Source organism: Centrocercus urophasianus, unplaced genomic scaffold (assembly GCF_019232065.1).
Source record: "Centrocercus urophasianus isolate 14NV4802_14NV808 unplaced genomic scaffold, USGS_Curo_1.0 seq_73, whole genome shotgun sequence".
Taxonomy (NCBI): domain Eukaryota; kingdom Metazoa; phylum Chordata; class Aves; order Galliformes; family Phasianidae; genus Centrocercus; species Centrocercus urophasianus.
The window spans coordinates 2,280,010-2,301,980 of NW_024885344.1; the positions used below are offsets into that span (position 1 = coordinate 2,280,010).

The 21,971-nt window shown below is 48.3% G+C and overlaps 1 protein-coding gene across 3 annotated transcripts; it reads right to left on the bottom strand.

Moving 5' to 3' along the window:
- Window positions 1–1,301: 1,301 nt before the first annotated feature.
- TOM1 (target of myb1 membrane trafficking protein) lies at window positions 1,302–21,902 on the bottom strand. 3 transcript variants are annotated; one of them, XM_042837885.1, is made up of 16 exons: window positions 21,811–21,902; window positions 14,819–14,903; window positions 13,200–13,278; window positions 12,906–13,055; window positions 12,650–12,784; window positions 12,194–12,340; window positions 11,085–11,201; window positions 10,462–10,595; window positions 9,765–9,798; window positions 9,095–9,212; window positions 8,004–8,124; window positions 5,228–5,303; window positions 4,731–4,793; window positions 3,048–3,107; window positions 2,803–2,839; window positions 1,302–2,705 (listed from the first exon to the last, which is right to left on the bottom strand). In XM_042837885.1, the coding sequence occupies exons 1-16, from the start codon at window positions 21,860–21,862 to the stop codon at window positions 2,557–2,559; spliced, it is 1,557 nt and encodes a 518-aa protein (XP_042693819.1). In that variant the 5' UTR covers window positions 21,863–21,902; the 3' UTR covers window positions 1,302–2,556. The 3 variants fall into 3 exon arrangements, 2 of the variants coding, with proteins under 2 accessions (XP_042693819.1, XP_042693820.1); XM_042837886.1 differs by lacking the exon at window positions 4,731–4,793; XR_006171834.1 differs by lacking the exons at window positions 1,302–2,705; window positions 2,803–2,839; window positions 4,731–4,793 and having other exon boundaries at window positions 3,085–3,107; window positions 5,228–6,222.
- Window positions 21,903–21,971: the final 69 nt, after the last annotated feature.

A 21,971-nucleotide genomic window follows, 5' to 3' on the forward strand; every position in this document is an offset into this window, starting at 1 on the left:
AAGTTTTGGCACAGTAGAGCAAGATGAAAATGGAGTGGAGAACAGCCTTCCCAGTGAACCAGCAAGGGGTACTGTGCTGATGCGTGAGATGCTGAGGGAAATCAGAAGACCAATTTGTTTACTGTTTTTTAAAAATAAATTCCATATACTATTTGAATTGGGTTTTGTGTTTTTTTGTTTTTTTTTTTTTGTTTTGTTTTTTTTTTTTTTTTTGTTTTGCCTTGAGGAACGCTGATATGCCAAGAACTGCACAACGCAAACATCATGGAAATTCTCATGAGCTTTTAATGTGTGCTTAACTTTTAGAGATAAGGAGCAAATCTGACCCAACGCAGGGAGGTTCTGGCTTTTTTCAGCTTACATGAAAACAAGCACTCTGGAAATGTAAAAGGTCTATGTGGGTCACGCTCTTGTTCCGGGGGTGGCTTTTAATGGATGCTTCAACCTATGTGTGCACACAGCGCTCATGCGCACACTCCGGAGCGGTCACCGTGTGAGGCTGTGCCAGGCTAAAGGCGGCGTAATTCCTAGAATAAGGCACAACTTTGGTTGGTTGGGCGTCCTGCGTAGCGCAGCCCGCTCTAAGCGGGTCACTGCAAAGTGAGAGGGCTTCCTCCTCAGCTTGCAGAGCTCAGGCAGCCAGCGTGTGAGGCACTACAGCCATCTACTGGGAGAAATTAGCAAGCAGCCCTGTGGGTTGGTTTTTTTGTTGTTCTTTTTTTGTGTCTGGTTTTTTTTTTTTCTTTTTTTCTTTTTCTTATCCAATGGAATCATAGGACCATAGAATCATTAAGGGTGGAGAAGACCGCTAAGATCACCCAGTCCAACCATCAGCCCATCCCCACCATGCCCACTGACCATGTCCTTCACTGCCACATCCACACAGTTCTGGAACACCCCCAGGGATGCGACTCCACCACTTACAAGGGTTTTCCAAGCTCCCACCCAGTTTGACACCAGGTGATGGCATAGGGACAGCTGTAGATACCACACAGCCCTTTCAGAGCAACTGTTTCTTGCATGTCTTTGAGTGATTTATGGATTGAGATGCGCATTTGGGTCTGGTCACAAGGCAGAAGGGGGATGGGGAGGAGGTAGCTCACTCTCTTGCTATTTTGGGATGGATTGGAGCCACCTCTCCAGGAACCAGCACCTGCCTTGACTCACAGCACCCTCAGCCCCATGCCATGGCTCCTCTCAGCACCACTGTGTCCTCACTTGGAGAGCAAATGTGGCCACATGGCTGCATTCCTCTTCTCCCTTCCCCACGCCGGCACAGAGAACACACGCGTTCCTTCAGCGGAGGTTCAAGAGTTTGCTCCTTTAATGTGCAATAAAAAAGGCAACTCTCCCACATTCAGCAGGAAATCCCATGAGCAGGAGCCCCAGGCTCGGCACCCATCTCCCCAGCTGCCATACAGGATCAGGCACTGTGTGTGGTTTGCTCAGAAGGGGTTTCTCCCCTAAGTGCAAGTCGCTCCTGGCTGCTGCAGGGCAGCTTTGCTGTTGCGAGATGACTGATGTCTCGCTTCCCCTCTTGCGCTCACCAGCTTGAACAAGCTCTCCCAGCAACAGCATGCTCCCACCAGTGTAACAGTGCCTATGAGGGCCTCCTGTTTTAGGGAACACAGCTCTCTGCCACAGCACACAGGGAGTCAACAGCTGTTAGCTGGATCTGAGGCTAAGAGATCCTCCCTGCATCACAGCGGGATGTGGTGGCAGGCATCAGCGGAAGCAAAATAGAGGCAGGGTCGTATTGGGGAAAGAAGGAAGGAAAGGATGGTAACAGGGGAATTAAATTAACTGCAAAGAGTTTGCTGAAGGCACATCCTAACCCACAGCAGACAGCCCCTTCAGCCTGCAGGCTGTGTACCACTTGCAGCTCAAGGCTTGCTTGCTGCCAGGGGCTTTGGTAACTGGCTGGCATGCAAAGGAAACAAGGGATGTGGGTAAGATTCCAGATAAACTGACAGGTAGGAAAGGAAGAGAAGGGGTTGTGAGTGAGGTGCTGCATACCACAAGCACTTGTGCAAGAAAAACTAGAGCAATAGGGCTCCACTGCCATTAGTGTTTTTCCTCCTCCACCTGTAACATATCGTACCACCTTTGCTTTCCAGGCTAACAGTGGCCGGCAGAGGGCTGGAGGCCCACTCTAGAGAGGGAGCTAGGAAAGAGGCAGGCAGGCATGATTTCAGCAGCAGGCTGCAGGCTCTCCTCTTTCTTGGGCAAGATCTCTGATTGACTCACTGGAGAGGAGGATGGGGAGTTTCTGCTTTACCCACTCCATACCAAAAAAAAAAACGCCCACTGAACTCCCATGTTCTCTAGCAGCTTTGAAAACCTTCTTCACAAGCCTATTGTGTGACACAGAATGTCCCTGAACACAACAATGATTATCTGAAATATGAAAGCAGCTTTAAAATAAAAACAACTCAAAAAGAAAACAGGAAGAGAGTGGAGGAAGGGGATAGAGTCCCTCCCCTGCTGGCCCCGGATTGGAGGCAAGCAAAACAGCACACACAGCCTCTTGCTCCACAGCACACCAGTCAGTCGTGCTCACAAGGCAAACATAGCATCATCTTCTTTTGCTTGCTTCTGATGACGGCTGGCAGCAGCAGGGGAGACAGACGTCCCTGCTGAAGAGCTGGACAAAGTGGGCAGTCTGTCTGCAACTTTTGCTCGTTCTTCCAGAAACTTGTCAAACTCTGGGCCAAAAGCAGAGTGGAGCATTAACAAGGAGGGGGGTTTGTGAAAAAGCCGAAGTGCTGCCAGCTGGAAAAGCCGTTTGAGGGTGACTCTTACCTTCGCTGGTGACACCTTTTCCATCCTCTGACTCTCCCTGGAGAAGGAGAAGGGCATGATTAGAGGCTTTTTATATTGATACGGTAGCCCAGATCCTGTATCCTCAGCTTTTCCTGACCTGGTCCTTCCAAGCAGCCTGTGCCACACACACAGCGGTGCCAGCGCTGTTGTACACTGCCCAAGATCCGACCTCACAGGCAACTCTGACAGCAGCACTGCTTACAGACAAGCAGCCCTTCACTTACCACGTCAGTAGACAGCCACTTTTCTATGTCTTCCATGAAATTTGCCTGGGGAACTGGCACCTGGGACAGAGGAAAGAAAGGCTGAGAGAATGTTCTTGAAACCCACTTTGCAAAAGGAAAGCCCAACCCAAAATCTAACCCTCTTGCCCCATCATTCAGTCAGTTCAAGCCCTTCAAAATCCCACCACTGCCATTGCAAAGCTCTCCCAGCTGCCAACGGTTCACCTCCTTCCTCTGCCCTATTCACACCCAGGCATGCATAATTTCCAGGATACATGACAGTAAAAGCATCTGGGGTTTGGCAATTGACTTTGGGATATTAACACAAGATGAGACTTTGGTAAGGACCCACAAGATGGAAGTTGTCTGCTTGTGTGAGGAAGCCAGTGAACAGGAGATGTGCTTTACTCCACACCACCTCCCTTCCACAAAACAGTGACAGTCTGATGTCAAAGTCTGTGGTGCTTAAGATAACAAATGTTTGATGCCATACGGAGGGAGAAGGGCCAAGAATTGATTCCCTGGTAGGATCATGGAGCAAGGCAGTATTTGACATCACACCAAACTACAGACACAAATCAATCAAAGATAAAGTCCTCTACAACTGAATCGTAATTAAAATTCAAGTAAGAAGAAGACTTAGCGCAGAATATTTTACATCTCTGGCCAATTTAAGAAGCAGAGACACCTTTTTAATGGACAGAGATATCCTTGACAGAAACCAAGACCAATTCAAACCCCCAGATTCTTTTCTCCAGTCATGAGCTTTTGAACAAAGCTGAGCAGCTAGAAGCTTCACAAGCAGAAGCACCAGAGGCTATGTTATTTCTTAGAGGAACTTATTTCTTAGTTTCCTCATATGAATAACTCCCTCACCCTCAGAAAATGGCAAGATCAAGAGAAAAAGCAACCCTTTCTCACCAAGGACAGGCAAACTTTCTCAAACCAGGTAGCAAGTTCAGACAGTTACCCCAGTGGGCAGATGTATGAGTGGGGATGGAAGAGGATGTGTAAAATCAGGGAAGTTTCAAAGTGAAGTGGCTTTGTCTACCCAGAAATGAACTCTGGGTAGTGCATTCAAGCTGACAGGAGAACTTGTGGGGAAACTTCCCCACAGACATTAGTCTAGGCGGTCCCCATTTTAGGAAGAAAGGCTTGCAAACTTTGCACCTGGGACACTGTCAAAACCTCAGCATGCCTGAGGGGATGCAAATGCAGAAATTCCTGGTGCCAAAAGACCAAATTTGAAAGCTTGAACACTTCATCTGCAGGAGAAGGCCTCCAATGTGATAAAAGCCAGAATATGTTCTCCTCCAAATGTGACAGCTCATGCTAGGCAGGAGAAGCTGCAAAGGGAATGAACAGCTGCAGCCTTCCCTGTACCACTGTTTCATGCCTTTGACCCAGATATCCACCCTGTTACAGGCCAGTCTTTGTACACCACATGCTCTTTTGGCCTCAGAACTTCTGGGATTTTTCCCTACTGTCATGTTTGAGGAAGGACTGACACTGCCTTCTTCCTTCCCAACCCTGGTCTCTATAACTGGCCCAGACCAGGGTTGCTCCATTTCAGTTTGCAGTCTCTCCTGATGCCTGCAGTGCATCCACACGTGCTGTGCCATTGCCACCTGCAACCCAGCAGCCCCAGCCTCCTTTCTCCCTACTGATACTCCACCATCTCACCATTCCTTGCCGCATCATCCAGTTAGTCAGCTGGGCTCCATCACTGGAGGCATTAGACTCCTCCTGGTCGAGAGAGAGTCTGTACTGAATGCTGTTGTTGCAGAAGGTCAGGGAAAAGGGAGGCAATGGGTTTAGGGTAGTGGAAAGTGCACACTGTTACTGGTGGCCCACTTCTCTGACTGCAGAGAGGAGGCAAATGGACTTGGAAAGCTACGGAAGTGTAATAAACTGTATTTCCAAGTGGTTATTTCCTGCAGATGTGAGAAGGCCATCCTATGTCTGTCTGAGTCAAGTTCAGACTTCTCACATTTCCCCACCTCCGGGTTGCGAATAATGAAGTAGAGAGTCCAGATAGTAAATGCAGGTTGGTAGAGCCTAGGAGTTATCAGTCATGTTAAATGCTTGATTATTTTTTTTTCATAAAGGCAGCAGGTGTTGGAGGGCAAGGAGGATACTCCCACTCCTGGTCACACATTAAAGGCTCAGCAGCCACTTACCGCTCCTGTGTTCTGCTGCCGGGCGTCCAGGGCACCAGCAAGTCCTTTGGTGGCTTGGGGATCTTCGTACTTTACCCTGAAAGCATGAAGTTAGATAACACACAGGGTGATATAGTGTCTGTGAGTGAAGATTGGGAAGTTCTAAATATATACTCAGGGCTGCTGACTGCACAACTTTTCATCTCTCACCGTTCTCCTCCCAAGAGCTTCTAGAAAGGAGTACAAAACTCCTATTAAAGAAGAATGCAACCCACTGTAAACCAGTCTAATCTACTCACTGCAACATCACTATTTATACCAGAGGACAGCTCTGGCACTTGATAAGGGGATGACAAGGCATCACCTAAAAACAACTGTCCAGCAGACTAAAACTCAGTCCTCAGTCTTACAGTGCTAGGTGCATCTAACATGACACTGATCTTCCCTGGGCTTGACTGCAGAACAGAGATAACTAACACAGACTGCACAGGAGATCACAGTTGCTATAGAATGGATTTGAGCAACAAAGCCCCTGTATTATTCATATATCTTCACAGCAGAAACACATCTCAAAATCCTATCTCTAACCAACACCACTCAAGAACTGATGGTGGCAGAGACTCACAGGCTTATACCATGTGGGAGGTTAAGCTGGATGATCAGAAAAGCCTGGTGTTGCTTCAGTTTCCAAACATCCCATTACAGCAAGCTCTTTCTATACACAGACAAGTCCCACCCAGCATCTCCTTTATCCCATTTCTGTGTCACCTCCAGGCTGCTACCACACACGCCAATGCCATGCTTCACCATCTGATCCATGCAGACTGGGGAAAACAATCCATCCATGCTAGGAGAATGAAGCCTCTCCCAGAAGCTCTCCTCAGGTTTCCCTTCCAGCCAGGCCCCTTCTTGCAGCTGAAGCAGATCATCACGTGGAGCTGTTTTTGTTGGGGGCTGAGGGCTTGGGCCACCGTTGATCAAACTTCTCAAAAAAGTGCTCATCAGTGAAGGGGCCGCTGTGGATAATGGCATCAAGGATGAAATACAGCACCACCACCATGCCACTGATGAGGAAAAATGGCAGGAAAGGCTTAAGGTGTTTCAAGCACTGCTTTGCTGAGACACCCATGAAGCATCAGGAATCAGGAACAGACCTTAGCTGCCTTGCTTGTGTCTCCTGCCAGCACATCCTGCCTGGGAGCAGCAGAGAAGTGGGTCTGTTCAGGGAGAGGGAGATACTGAGAGCAGAGGGTGCTAAGTGAAATGGGAAACCTGAGCCAGTGAGAATAGAGACTACCTGGCAGGGCTGCAAGTGCAAGCAGATGGAGGGCAATGAGGAATAAATAGAAGACGCCTCATTACCGCAAAGATCACAAGCCTCAGTCCGTTAAGGATCGCGCCACATTGGAGAGGATATGATTCCACCCCTGCCCAACTGTTTCTCAGCCTCTTGCACTGTGCACATACCAGCAGCTTGGGTTTCAGAGAGGCTGTTGGCACCAGTGTTTCTGTCCCATCCTGAGGCATCACACCCTGTGGTGTGTTGGGAGTACCCTCCAAGCAGCAGTCTCATACACCCTGATGGACTCTGCACATGGGTTCACAGCCCTGAATAAAGTGGTTCAGAGCTGCAAATGTTGGCAGTCATGTTCAGGCTGAGCCCAAAACAGCCATGTGTGTTCAATCACTGCTTCCCAACAGCCTAATGTGCTCACTAATGTAGCCCATTAGTGTGGTGCCCTGAAGGGTGCTGTGGACTGGAGACAGTACAGAGGACAGTCAATGAAGCAGGAGCAGAATCCCTTCCTAGCACTCCTGCCAGGGCAATCAGTTTGGGGAGCTCAGTGCTTGGACAAGATGACCAGGAATAAATTGTGTGCCGTCCATGGATGCAAACTGAGGCAAGAGAGTGAAAGGAGACTTCTTTATGAGGTGTTAACTTGCCACTGTCCAGCTGCAGAGCAAGGCACTCCATTGGATGGAGATCAGGAGCGCAGCTCTCTGACGGCTGGAGGCAACCATAAGACTATGGACTCTACTGTTTGGTAACCTATGAAGAACACTGGGTGATTCTGACAGGTGAAACAGAGTATCAGTGTCAAGTCTGTCAAGTCAAAAGGATCCTGTCAGCACAGCTCACAGCTCTCGTTGGCTCTTCCCAGTTAAAGGATTCAGAAAATTCACTCTTCGAAGAAAAGAAGAGACCTCTTCAGTGTAGACAGTGTATAGACAGTACTATGAGGTCCAACTATTACTGCTTTACATCAGGAGGTCTCAACCATACTACAGAGCAAGAAAAACCAGTTCCACTTAACAAGAGGGAAGCTGAGACCTAGATTAATGCCCTGCCTTGCAAACCACAATGGATTGTGCCCTGTCTGCACTCCAGCTGAATATTCTGTCCATCAGACTCCACTGATATTCAGTGATACAGAATGGAACTCATGATTTCAGAGATAGACAAGAGAACTGAGCCAGTCCCATTCTGCACCTTTATCTCTGACACTGAGCCTTGCCACCACATAAAGCACTGCAATGTCCATTGGTGAGGGATGTGTATACAGAGACCACATTCTTTTCCACTTGACCAGGAGAACGCTGTAAAGTGTGGACAATGGCAGCAAGGGAGAATGCCTGGAACTATAGAAGACATCCTACAAACACTGTGTGTGGGAAGAGTGCATTTCTGTTTCACCCTACTGCTTCCCACAAACTTGCTGGCTGGGATCATAATTCCAATTCCCTCACAACCTCCCCTCTTGGAAGAAGGCAAGCACAGAGGGGCAGCTACACTCACTCTCTGCGTTGCTCAGCCAGCGAGCTGCCACGTGTCACAGCAAACATGTCGAACTCTTCCTCCAGCTTGCCAGAGGTGTCGAGGGAGTGCAGCCCTGCACTCACGCTCCTCGAGCCCAGGGCTATGGGAAAAAAAAGAGAGTGAGCAGCATGGACACATGAATGGAGGGCCATGGGCTTGGAGGTGTTGAGTGGAAGGCTAACATTCAGACAGGTTAAACTGCTCCAGGCCCACTAATCGATTCTGCCCCTCAGAAGCAGCACAGTGTTATCAGTGTCATGGTGATGTGACAGAATCAGTTTCTTCTCCTACTCAGCAGATATTTTTAGCTCAGTCTCTGGCGGCAGCAGCAGCAATTTATTGCACTGATTCTGAAGGGCAGATGTTCCTGATCGTTTAACACAGGGAATTGCTTCACAACCCGTGGAAGAGGATAACCTGTGTTATCCACTGGAGTGGATTTTCAGGAATTAAGTATCACCTGAAAAACTCTGACCTGAAAACTATTTCCACTGGCTTGTTTGTAAATACAGTATTGTTAGTTTCCTTCAACTGCATCCAAGTTGTACTGAGCATGCTCACAATCAGCAAGAACTTCAGGCATGATTTTGTAGACTGTTGTTATGTCTTGAATACCCCTCAGGATCCCTCAAGCTTTCTGACAGCCTGTCAAGATCTGGGTCGAGCCCAAAATGCTCATGGCTGCCTTTGCAGTACAGTTCAGTGGCTTTTCTTCTCCTCAGCCTTGGTGGCCAGCCTGACACCACATGGCTAGAGAAACAACTGCACTGTTGCTAAGAATAGGAGGGAGTGCAACTTTCTTCCCTGCTGGAAAGCCCAGTTCTTAGCCACAACCTAGAACTGAGGTCCTTCCATAAGAAGGTCCACCTCCTGCACAATCTGAGGCGTTAATATTGAGACATGTGCTTGCATCTCTTGGCATGCACGGGTTTCTTCATTAGTTTATTATTTGACAATGTAGTCAATTTGTCTAGGCTACTTTATGAATATGGCTAAATTGGTAACTGAAGTGCATTACAGGTTTCTTACAGCAGCACAGGAGAAAAACTGAGGAGAATGTGGCAACATACTCATTCCAGCCAGCTGAGAGGAGAGGTTGTTGGTGACTTCAGGTTGTCTCACTACAGACGGAGTACTGGGTGTACTGGGTCTCAGGTCAATCAAGTTATTCTCTGCCTCACTTGGTGCCTTTGGAGAAAAAAAACCCAGAAGATAGTGAAGAGTTGGTGAGCTTTGGACGCTTTGACTCCCCAGTCATAGATTATTAACACTGAAAAGGGAAGCCCTACTGTACCCATTGAAAAATATCAACTGGGGAGCCTGTCTTTGGGAGAAGTGGGACAATGATGAGAGAACTGACTGGGAATAGGGCAGAATACATCTTGGTACCCAAGTCCCAGCTCTGCTGGTATGTCAGTAGGTTAGGTACTGGCTCAGACAACAGGCCAGTGATGATACAAGGAGGCTCATTTGAGAAACGTTCATGCTCAAAACCCAGAAACCACATCCACTATTAGTCTGTCCGTATTGTGTGAGGGGAAGGTGCCTACTGCTAGGAAAGTCTAGCAATGGGAAATGGAGCACCTTACACACTGATGAGGTCTGGTGTGTCTGGGCTGGGAGAGAAAAAGCCTATAGCTTGCAAGTGGGGCAGTTTGAATCTCTTTTCAGCTCAGCAAGACATTACAGGTTGTGCAGGATGCAAACTGAGCCATACAAAAGGCAGTAGCTTTGAATTACCTTAACAGGCTGTCCTGTCCGAACACGCTCGAACCTGCAAGGAAGATGACAGGATGCAACAGGATGCATTTCAGTAGTGTGTACTAATTCACCCTCAGCCCAAGAGATTTCTCAGTAAGGCTTGGCATAGTCTGCCCCTTCCTACATACTAGAAAAGGGGGACCATGTTCAGGGCCCCATTTCTCCCCTACACAGAAGACACCACGAAAGGGCCCTCAGAGTTGATGTCTCCAAAGATATGTCTCCAAAGATGTGACATAAGAAAGCTTCTTGTGACACTTCAAAGCTACTTCTAATCAAAATGGTTCAAACACAGCTCTCCTACACAGAGGAGATCAAATTCTCTTCACCCTAGTAGAAGAGAGGAGTTTGGTGAAATGGAGGACAGAAACAGGTGATGATTCCACCTAGGCAAGTCCTTTCTATGTCTGTCTGCCTGAGAGCTAGAAAGCCAGCTCTTTTCATGCAGTCTCTTTCTTCTTCTGGGTTATGTTTATATTCTATCAGCAACAAACACAGTGTATTGAAGGGGCATGGATAAGTCAGCAAGATCTGAGGACTGGCTCTTCTTTCTAAGATGGGTAATAGAGGCTGACACACCTTGAGCATTACATTCATGGGCAGATCAAAAGCTGGGATAAACTACCAAAGGGCAGTCAGCTCTTGTGGAGGAGCAGAGGAGGGAGAAGAGAGGTACCTTTCATGGCGTAGAAACACATTGTTGAGGTTGTCATTGATGAGGAGTAGCTCCTCAGTGAGCTGCTCATGCTGGACACGGGGAATCAGCTCTAGCACACGCTGCTGCATGGCTCTGCATGTCCGATTCAGCTCCTGCTCATAGCAAGAAAAGTTACCACAAAGGTCAGGCTCAGGCTGAGCACTTGCAGATTTGGAAGTCTGAATGCAACAGACAGACTCCAGAGCCAACTGGGGTCTATCAGCAAGTGTAGAGGATGAAAAGAAGTTGGTATGAGACATAAACCAAGTCTGGGATTTATAGTTACTAGTTTTCTTTGTCCTTGCAATAATTGCATACCGTTTGTTTAACATATTATTCAGGAATAAAGGCCCTCAGGGATTATAGGTCTTCGTGTGAGAAGATTCCAGCCTCAACAGGGCAAATTTCCTTGGCCACTGAAACTTCACAGCCCCCATGTCTCCCTTATCCCATCACTCCCTGCGAAGTCCCACACTGAATTGTTCCAGTGCAATTGTTCCCCGTGCCTGGCATGTAGAATGTCTCAGTTCATCAACTCATTGCTAAATTGAGCTCCGTGTGCCAGCCCTCTGTCCCACCAGTAACTGCCTTGTGTTCCTTACTTGCAGCAGCTCCAAGTCAGAAGTCTCAGCCTGGGATGGCACCAGCTCTGTCAGCATCTCTGACATGACCTTCACATTCCCATTCACCACTTCCAGCTCACTGCGTAGCTTCTTGATCTGCAGAAGGGAGTGGAAGTGACTACTTACCCCGTGAGGGCCAGGGGATAGCTGAGGTAGCTGTGAAGGGCAGCGCACAGTGCGGATGCATTCACAAAGCTGAAGGGAAAAGCCACTGGAGAACTCATTTGTCACTGCTCAGTTTGGTTCCCGGGAGCTCTCAGCAGAAGGAAGCCTTATTACTTACCATCAAATTCACTCGCTGGTAAAAGATGCCAGGCTCTCACTGGGAACCTTTGCCACTATACCTAACCTTGATTTTTAATAACCAGCAAAGGCTGCTGTTATGATTCAATCTCACCCCAGCTAGCAGCTCCTCTGTGGCAGTCACTCACATGATTTCATTTCAGAGGCAGCAGATTGGAAAAAATGAATTCCCATTCAGAAGGTGACTCTGGGCTAAGAGTGCAGTTGAAGCTTTTTCTCTCTGGTTTCAGAGGCTACTAATGAGCTCCTTGAGAGCAGTTTCTACCCTCTGTTCTGCAAGGGGATGCAACCTAATAGCAGCTGGAGAACTGATGCTGAACTTGGTGTCTTAAGTCAGGGTGAGGAAGGAGAAAAGAGGATGAAGAAACAACTGAGAAAGCCCTGGTCTATGCAAGCTGCATAGCCAGTTAGGATTGATTTGTATGGAGTCACTTGTGAGTCAAGATAAACAAAGATGGTACGGAGGCATCTACAGAGCAAAATTCTGCTCCACTGTACTACAAAGACCTTGCTCAAAGCCTGTAGGTCTCAGCTCCTCACTTCCCTATAGACCGGAGATCCTTCCAGTAGCTGCAAGCAGCCCTGTCTTAGGGAAGCATAACCACTCTGTGTTTGTGGTAACACTGCGACCACAATGGAGAAAATCCCTGAATGACACTTTGGAACAGCTCCTTAAGGATCTAGGCTGGGGAAGGAGCAGGACAGCAGTCTCAGAACAGCATCTGTGAAACAGATCCCACGTGGAGGGACAGCTAGCAGCAGCAGAGGGTATGTGTCCAACTCACCTGCTCTTGCGTGGGTGTGATGGGTACATTGCTGGAAGTGTCTCTCCCAGAGGGCAGGGTGACAGGGTGGAGGATGGACTCCATCTGCTGAGGGGAGTTGACCGCAGGAGAGTTCTGTCCAGACTGGGAATTGGAGCTATACACAGACTATGAGGTGGGAACAGCGGCAGAGATGTTAGACACTCACAGCTGACAGGATAGTACAATTATGAAAGATATGTTAATGTCAAGTCCCCATCTGCTTTCAGTTAGTCTTCCAACTTCTCTGCCTCACCTCCCTCAAAGCTCTTACCCTATAGCTATAAGTCACTTTGTCCACCGTGGCCTTGCAAAGAGACTCTCCTGCAGCTTCTCACTCCCCACTTCCTCTAACTGCAATCCAGAGCTACTGTAGCACCCTCACAGCTCCAGAACAGCAGCAGTACACCTCCCTTCTCCTCAGAAACGCTTCCATACCCTCCGCGGTGTGTGGATGGGGGACAGCATGTCCAGATCAGTCATGGGAAACTCAAGGCCTTTCCGTCTAAGGTCTTCATAGACAGCAACAACACCAGTTAAGTCCGGTGAGCTGCGGAAAGCATCCGCCCAGGACTAGGGAGAAGGAGATAACCATTTATATCATCATTTACATAATTTACACTACACTAACATACAAATACCTAAAGACAACCGGTCCCTTCACTTGTGCAGATGCTCATTCTTTTTGGCTCACCTGGATGAGGGTCAGCACCTTGTCGTGTACTATGGCAGGTGGGTTATTCTTCGGCAGGATTGTTCTCACCAGGACGCTTTCCACAAAGTCCTGGCTGGCTACAAGGATATGGAAGCGATGGCCGCAGTTTTTGACACATGTCTCCAAGACCTTTGAAGGCAAAGAAGCATTAGCTACAGTCTTCTCTGCCTGCATATATTAGTCTTGTTGTCTTTGGGTGCCCAAGTTTTTGCACTTGGGGACTCAGCTTTACAGCAAGAATCAAGGAACCAAGAAAGAATAGTGACCACTCACCGTCAAAGCCAGCATAACTTCATGGAAATTCTTATTCCCTACAATTCTCTTCTTTATGGCTCGGAAAGCATCTTTGGGCCTGCAGGAAAAAGCAAATGGAGAAAGATCATCAGAAGGGTGAGACCCACGTAGGCAGAAGCAAAGCAAAACAGCCACTGACATCCAGAGTCTTGCATTCAATAGGTGATCTTCCCCATCACATTTTCAGTGCATCTGGAAGCAATGACCGATATAGCAGTTTTTGCTCTTAGTTCTGCAAGAGGAGCTAGGTTCTGCTGCTGAGCATTGGAGCTGAAACTGGAGGCTTCTGTGCTGATGTTTGCAACAATCCAAGGTGTACAGACAAAATAGAGAGTAAAAGCAACACCAGAAAGGTACTGTTTGGGGTAAAGCAAAATCCCATGGCAGTGACAATGCAGACAAGATCACAAAAAGCTTGGCATAGGGCAGAGGAGAAGCAATCCTTGTAATGTTTAGAAATAAACTGTTTAAACTTTTCCCTGGAGGAAAGGAGGCTAAAAATAAGTTTGGGAGATGCAGTGGCAAAATCTTGCATATATGGCAGCATAGCAGGACAACTGTGGTTTTGTGAGAGGGTACAAAAGGACTAACATGCTCCAGTAGAGTAGGGGAAGAAAGGCTGGCCTGGAAGAGCAGCAGCACTGGAAGATAAGAATGAGCTGGAGACACCAAGATAATGAAGAAGCACCTGGGAGCCCATGGGGCAGCGAAGCTGCAATAGATGGGCATTAGCAGGAGAGTGGGAGAGACAGCTGTGCTAGCAGCAGCCCAGAAATGAAACACAAAGTGGTAACAGCTTGGGACTGAGAACTGTTGGCAAGGACAGGCATATTTGTACCAAGGGGAAAACAGGGAAGGTGTGACAGATCTGTAAAGAAAAGGCGTTTGACTTTGTTTCCATAGAACTGTGAAGTTTCAAACTGAGCTTGCTATCTATCAGCCTTCCTGTGAGGTGGGACAGCAGGAGTGAAACCCACATTTTTCATTCCATGTATCACCTTCTTTTTTACATGCTGTTCTTGACATCTCCACTGTGAGATGGAGCAGACCCCATAGGATTCACTGGCAAATCCCCAGCTCCAGAGTTAACATGTTTGGCAGATTTCTAACATCCCTTTTCGGGGGGAATGCCCACATTTGTGCACGTCAGAGTGATTGTGTATGAAAATAACTGAGAACATAACCCCAGCAGGACCTGCCTGAGATTTTCTTCTCTCCTCAGTCATTGGCCTGAAGACTTTTACATTCCCAGTGGGGAGAGTGGGATAAGGAAGAGGAATAAATCAAAGTGAAAGAATTGCAAATGTGTCTTTGGTAGATGGGATACAGCCTGGCTTGAATCAAGATTTCTCTGGAGACCTCATAGGCCTGTTTGAATGGCTCCTTGTGCTCATGAAGATCCCAGGGAAGCATCTAACAGATACTCTGACAGCTCTGCTCTGTCTCTAGATGCCCCAGCAGAGTCTCATCTATGGGACCATTGGGCAACCCAGTTTATTACCTCCACCACTGCATGCTGCCATTGCAGTATAGGGATATTGTTACAGGAAGTGTGCTGGGACCTGCTGCTGAATGAGAACCTTTGCCAGCTCCCTTACCCTTCTTCAGTCTCATTAATGATGTCGCAGATCTCCATGTTGAGAGACCAGTCCTCGCCCCGCAAGGATCCATCAGTGGCTCTCTCTGGAAAACAGAAACCAAGACAGGATAAAGCTAAGAGAGGCCCTGGCACTCTCATGGGCTGCTCTTCAGCTCTGACCCTGGATTCCACCATAATATTTAACATGAATAAAGCTGCAAAGCCTGAGCCACCAAGTGCTTCCCACTAGGTGTCACCACCATAAAGCACATTGCTGGCTGGTGTTGGGATGGGCAGTTGCACAGCTTTGCCCACATCACTCATGCTGCAAACTCACAAACACACACTGCATGATCTCCGGTGTCCTACACACAAAGGGGGAGAGGGCCTCAGTAGAAAACAAGTGACTTCAGCTGCACAACTGAAGAGAAGGGGGATTATTTGCTTTGTTGCTGCAGGGCCAGCAAAGGAAACCATGAGTTTAGCCTGCTCATGCTGACATGTATCTAATGCCATCGGCGTTGCTTTTATTTGCATCAAATTAACAAATGAATTAGCCTCCCAATTTTTACAAGTCCTATAAAAACAGATAAGCAAGCAAAACCTAAAAAACAGGACTTGATTAACATTTGCATCTCTTGCCTGAATTTCTGGCCTCTGGGGGGTATTGACAGACAAGGACTGCGGGCTGAAGTCATGTTCCAGTTTTGATTGTGTCCCCTTTAATTAGGAATTCCTCAGTCAGCCTTGATGTTATTCAAGGCAGAGATTTGGGCAACACACAACTATTAGTGAGATCACCAGTGCCTCCACCCTGTAATCAGCTGCGTCTCACCCCAACCACACTGGCTGAGTGATGCCTTTAGGGTCACCACCAGTGGGTGGGGAAAGAACTGCTGGTGGGCAGGCAGAACCAGACACTCTCCAGACCACGGGAAAATGCAGAGATATGGCAGATGGCAAACAGTGCAAGAGAACCTTCTTTCCAAGCTTTCCCATCCTATAAGATGCCTGATTTAGTAGTGGAGCAAGGCAATAAAACTAGCCAGACCAGTTCAGCACCTATCAGGTGCTCTTCAGGAGAACTGAGACCCAGCTTCCTTACAGGGACCAACTTACTTAAACACTTAGAGGAGTGCCTGCTTTTTCAGAACTGCTGTCACTGCATAATCTAGATCTGGCCCTTGCTGTTGTGGGTCCTCTGCCCTTCAGAGGGAGCCTCCTCTGCAACCCAAATAGCTGATGATCCCTCTGTGGGACTAAAATGAAATGCCTGCTATGCAAGTGATAATGATAGGGGCCATAACATTGGAAAAATGTTTCTAACTCGTGGCTGGGTAAGCAGATCCTTCATGTTTTGGAATGCCCTGTTTTAAGGATCAGACAGCGAGCTACTCACAGCACTGTGCAATACACCCTCTCTTGTACACATCCCTCCCACAGGTTACACACCACAGCATGAAGCTACCTGTCCAAACGTCATTGAAATCCAGCTGCCACCTTTTTTCTTGGCTGCAAAACCTACTGATTGCACTGTGATTACGTTGATAACATGGTGGCCACAACCTGATGGAAGAGGGCAAAGCAGTGAAGGAGAGCAGCAGAACGTTCTTAACGCTTTTTCACCTTTCCAATTATTCTCTCCAGCTCTGGGACACCACAGAACTGGCCCTGCTGGCAGGTAGACTGCAGTTCAGGTTGATCTGATAGATTTGGTGCACTTGGTCATGAAGCTACACTTCACTGCTGCTCTCCTCCATGCTGAGGGTCACCTCCTGCTCAGGACATACCTTGGTTTATGTCCCAGCCTACCCAGAAGTTCCTCTGTACTGATTGTTGCCTCTGGCAATGAAACCCACAAATCAATCTCTTGTTTCTTTTCCTACCAAAAGGAAGTCCACATCCAACCTACTCAGCCCTGAAAAAAAACACTGCAGATAAAAAGAAAAAAACACAACTCAGGAATAGAGTTGAGCCTGCTGGGAAGCTCTAAGCTACAGAAGAAACCAGGGATTAAACAAAAACAGAACTTAACCATCAAGTCTCTGCTGTTCAAGAACCTCCCCAAGCCTCCTCATCTTCACTTCTGCCTTACACAAATGTGAACTGCGTCTGCCACCATTCCTCTCTTGCTTCCCTGTGCGTGGCACCACTCTGCAATTTGCTTTCTTGTCTCCTTTTCTTCCAAATGTGCTCACCCTGCCAAAGCTGAGGAGCAGGTTTGCTTTCCAGAAAGGAATGCAAACAAACCATGCACACTCCTTCACCTGGCTGGCTGGTACAGAAAGTGGGGATTCCTCAGAGGTGACATATACAGCTCGCAGTCACCTCACAGTGGGGCAGTGATCCTGTCACTGCCACCTTCCTTAGGAGGCTGGTGAGTGAAAAGCTGCAGGAAAGCAGCAAACCTGCCATAAATGCAATGTGAAGTTAGAAAATGTGCAGCTGGAATAGCAGAATTAGGGCATATGGAAAAAAGGAAGGCGATCACTTTGAATCTGCCTACTGTGATTAAGGCCCATCCTCTCTGGCCTCGGGAGGGCTGGAGCTAATGCCTTCTAAATCCTTGCTCCCAAGTACCGAAGGATTGCCCAAGTCTAATAAGATGTGTTGGAGTTTTCTCTGAAAATCCTGAACTTTACCCTTTTACTAAAGCCTGCAGAAAGAAAGGAAACAGTATATTCATTAGCCATGTGAAAGATCAGAGCAGCTGGCCCTGTTTCATGAGCTGTAATTAGCACATGAGCTGTCTGCCCCTTATAAAATCTGAGCCTGACATGCCGACAAGTCCCTAAAAACAGTGAGGACAGGAGGCAGGGCCTGGCTGCCTGCGGAGCACTGCTCGGCAGGGCTTATCAGGCAGCTTTTGGTTCTGTGTGCTGGGAGCTGACCCTGGCTGACGCAGGGCATGCCTCATGGGGAGGTTATCAGTGGTCTATAATGCTGCTTTCTTCAAAGCCTGATACCAAGACCATACAGTATGCAAGAGGCTCTCTGCAGGGCCGCTTCAAAGCCATGTTGTTTTAGTGGCCAGACCAGCTTCCTGGGTGTGACAGCACTGCGGTTTGACTGAGGCCGGTGTGCTGCCTTGCAAATTGCCCACCTCAACCCAGAATCACAGCTGTGGCATGAATCAAAACAAAGCACTGAATCTTCCTTTCTGGCATCTGATGTATTTCTGATGACTGTAAGCCACTAATGCATCCGGTAATGTAAGATAAGAAATTATTTTGAACTCAGCATAACTGATCCACTGGAGTAGCACCTTGCATTGTGCCAGGTGTGAATTTCATGGCTTTGTTTCCTTCCTAGATTCTTGCTTCTTCCTATGTGGCAGGGGAGGGCCCACCACTGGGCTGGCCATGTAGCCATTCCCAGTGGTACAGTCAGCAGCACAGCAATGTACGGGAGCCAGGGACAGGTAATACCAAACAGAATCCAGCTCCTTTTCCTCCCCTTCAAAGGCCTGAAATATCCATAACAAGCCAGGTGGCATTCAGAAACCCTTCACCTGTACCCTTCACGCTCTACTGTAGCTTGTCAGAGACCAGCGCTCTGCTGCAAGTCAGGCCCTTTGCAAGACTGCCTTTGGCACTCAGTCCTGCTGGCTTCAAATTCCTTGCAAAGCATTCTCACCAATTCCAACAAGAGTTTGAGAGCACCAGCATTTTGTTGCACAAGACAGCATAGGTTCAGCAGAAAGCAATCCAAACTTTCTCCCAACCTCCCTTCAATTCGTAATACCCCCTGGACCAAATCAGCATCCTGTGGAAAGTCACCTCAAGAAGCCTCATGCTTTCACTTCTCACAAGGAATCTTCAGTACCGGCTCAGGCAGGACTCCCCTCTTCAGCCTTGCCCTTTCTTCCTTTCTTCCAAAGATGCAGGGGACAGACAGCTTGCTTTCCAGAGAAAGCTGAGATATATCTCCAGTCTTAATTCAAGAGTGGTGATGGACATGTACTTGATCTACCACAATGCTTCGGGTATTTGTGTCTCTGAACTTATCCTCCTGTCCTTTGCTGTGAATCAGCTCAAAGTCTCGGGGATCCGAGAGCTCTTCATCAATTTCACAGCACAGAAGACAAGACTGAGCCTTGCTAAGAAGCACTATGTTGCAGAAACCCAACAGGAAAGAGAATGCTAATTAACAGCAGATGGTATCTGCTTCCCACCAGCTCCTAAGGATCAACTTGCAGAGGGTTTGGGATTTAAATAGCTCTGAGGCACATTCTATTTTATCTGCTGCTCTCCCTCAACCATGAGCAGAAGCAATCTGCTCTCTCACTTGCTCTCTCTTGCCAGCCTCAATTTTCCTGGTTATCATGCTTAACCCACACCCAAACATAAAAAACTCCCCTCCAGCTCCATAGCACATTTTTACTTCTCTCCCTTGCCTTCTGCCCTCATTCACAGAAAAAAAAAACTCTTTCCTTTTCAGTACTGCTATAATTACGAGCTATTCCAGACTTCAGGGTTCAGAAAAGAGTACTGTTCATTTCCTCTCTATTCTCTCACTCTGCCTTGTTACTATCAGAGCATCCTTGAAAGCAGGTTTTCCACTCTGACGTTTCTTTTACCTCCCAGGTAGAAGCCAAGTGAATTGCCCTTTCATTGGTAGAACCCAAACTACAATGCTTTAGCACTCTTCAGAAATTTCTCCGTTGGTTAGAAGTACTTCATTTTTTTAAAGGCTGTATTCACCTTACTTAGGGAAAGAGATCACAGTCCAAAACCAGGACAAAAGGGAAATTCTGTGATGAAATCTCAGAATTGGGAATAAAAAGGTGTAAACCTACTCCTCTGCAACTGATACTTTTTGTAAAAAATCACTGAGATTATCTGAGTGTGTTTCCTTCTCAGCAAAACAAGTGGGACTTGCTAGATTAACATTAATGAAGGAATTTGAGAACATCAATCTGCACCAGAGTACTTCCTTTTCATTCCATAGCCTTCATCTAAAGCTGTTTTATACCTTATAAGATGTATCAGGCATACATCACTCTGCCCAAGTAATTTACAGACATGCAATATCAGCTTTCTGCAGACAGCCCGAAACGGCAGCACCATGCAGGCTTGGTGAACAGGTTCATGGGCACAGTGTGCAGCTGCCACGGACCTACCAAACAACTTCAGGTAAGTCTTGTTCGCGTCTCAAATTAAAAAGTAAAGATAGCATTTATCTATGACCCCAGGATGTTGTTAGGCAATGTTCAAAAGGAGAAAACACTCGTATTTACAGCTGACAGCCCTTTTTAAGTCTTCCACACCTCAATTCCTTTTCTCATACACTGCAAATCCTCCACCCCTTTGGACTCCAATAACCCCAGTCAATGCCAATCATTAAGATTTTTCTGCTGTCACACATCTAGTACTATGGACTCTAAGCTCCTGTTTGACAGCACTCTTGAAACAATTTCCTCCTCTTCTTTGTTGTTGGTTTGTTGCTTGAAAATCCCTTCTTTACGAGAAGTAAAGCCCAGCAAGGAAACCACTTACATCTGACTGCTCAATAAACTGCTCAGAAGACCCAGAGGGCACAAAGTACTCTGTAACACCTAAAGATGACTTCAGTTTGCCTGGACCCAGACACAACAACGTATCTGATACTCTCCTAGAATAATCAAAAAGGGCAGGAGACCGCATCTCCTGGGAAGCAGGATGAAACATGTGACTGCCATCTGGGAAGGCATCAAATATCACGTAGAGGTGTTCTGTATTGAAAACCTTCCGTTGTTTGGGAAGATTAAAGTCAACCTTCCCCCAACTTGTTGTAGTTGCATCTCACCAATCCCACCCAGTACTTGAGTTTCACATCACAATGCCCACTGTTTCTTTGGACACTGGTGTGTGCATTTAAAGAAGTGCAGCAGTTTTCTCCTTTTCCACCTCACTCACAGCATGCTGTTCACCCCTGCAAATGCATTGAACCAGGGGTTTCAGAGAAGAACAGCACAAAGATTTGCACAGGCAACCGAAAGCAACACTGAGCAACTGCATAAACAAGAAACGGCCAAATTGCACAAGACAGAGACATCAAGCAGGAAACATCAACCACATTTCTTCAAGCACAACCTGAAGGCATTCAGATGGTACAACATGAGAACAAAAGAATCTTTATTCCAAGTACTTTAAGAACTGCATCTCTGCTTTGAGACCAGTGTAGCTGCCCATGGCCTTATTCTTTCTCTTTGCTCCACTTTCTTGAGCTATTTTCTTCTGTGCTCAGCAATCTGTCTTTAGCACAGGGACTAAAACGCTTAATGCCTGCAAGCCTGAAAGGTCACTAAGTGGATGCCACACTTATACCACTGCTAGAGCTGGGGCTCTACCCTGTGATCCGGCCTGTGGTGCAGGGCAGAGCCAGCAGGGCCGCCAGTACAGTGTTGGGTGCTGCTGGGTGAGGATCCCTCTAGACAAACCATCAGACGGCAGGTCTCAGCCAGCCCGAAGTTCCCGCCCCTGGGCAGCCCTAGCTCTGTGCCAACTGCCCCCCATGCCTCTTCAGGTAGCTAAAGGTGCCTTCCCGCCCAGAGCGCCGAGAGGCCACTGTGGCTGGAGCTCAGCCAATCAGCAGCCCACGCACGGTGGGTTCCCCGCGAAGCTCCCCAAGAGGTGCAGGCGGGAATGGCCCCGAGCCAATCACGGACCTCAGCGCCGCCAGGGGGCGTGGCTCGGACCACCGCTCCTCGGCCCCTTTAAGTGAGGAAACTTCGCCTCGCCACCTCAAGACCCCTCCACGCCCGGATTGGCCGGCGGGGCCGCCGACGGCACCGCCACGGGCTGCGCTTTCTCTATTGGTCGAAGACGGCCGTCAGTCACAGCGGAGCTCCCCTCTCAGAGGCCGCCTCCCTCCGCATCCCACCGCGAGGGCGGGGCCGGCCGCTTCTCGCAGGCAAGGGGTCCTGCGGGAGGGCGGGCGGCCGGGCACAGAGGCAAGCTCCCACGGGGGGCGCGCGGGGGAGAGGGAACGGGGGCGCGCGCGGGGACGGCGCGAGAGCGGGGGACTCACCGATACGCTGCCCCACTGGGGAGCTGAAGGGATTCCCGAGCAGAAAGTCCATCGCGCCGCGATCAGCTGACTGTGCCGCCGCCGCTCACGTGACCGCGCGCCGGGCCAGGCCGGGGCGGGTCTCGGCGTGACGACAGAGGCCTCCGCCCGGCGCCAGCGCG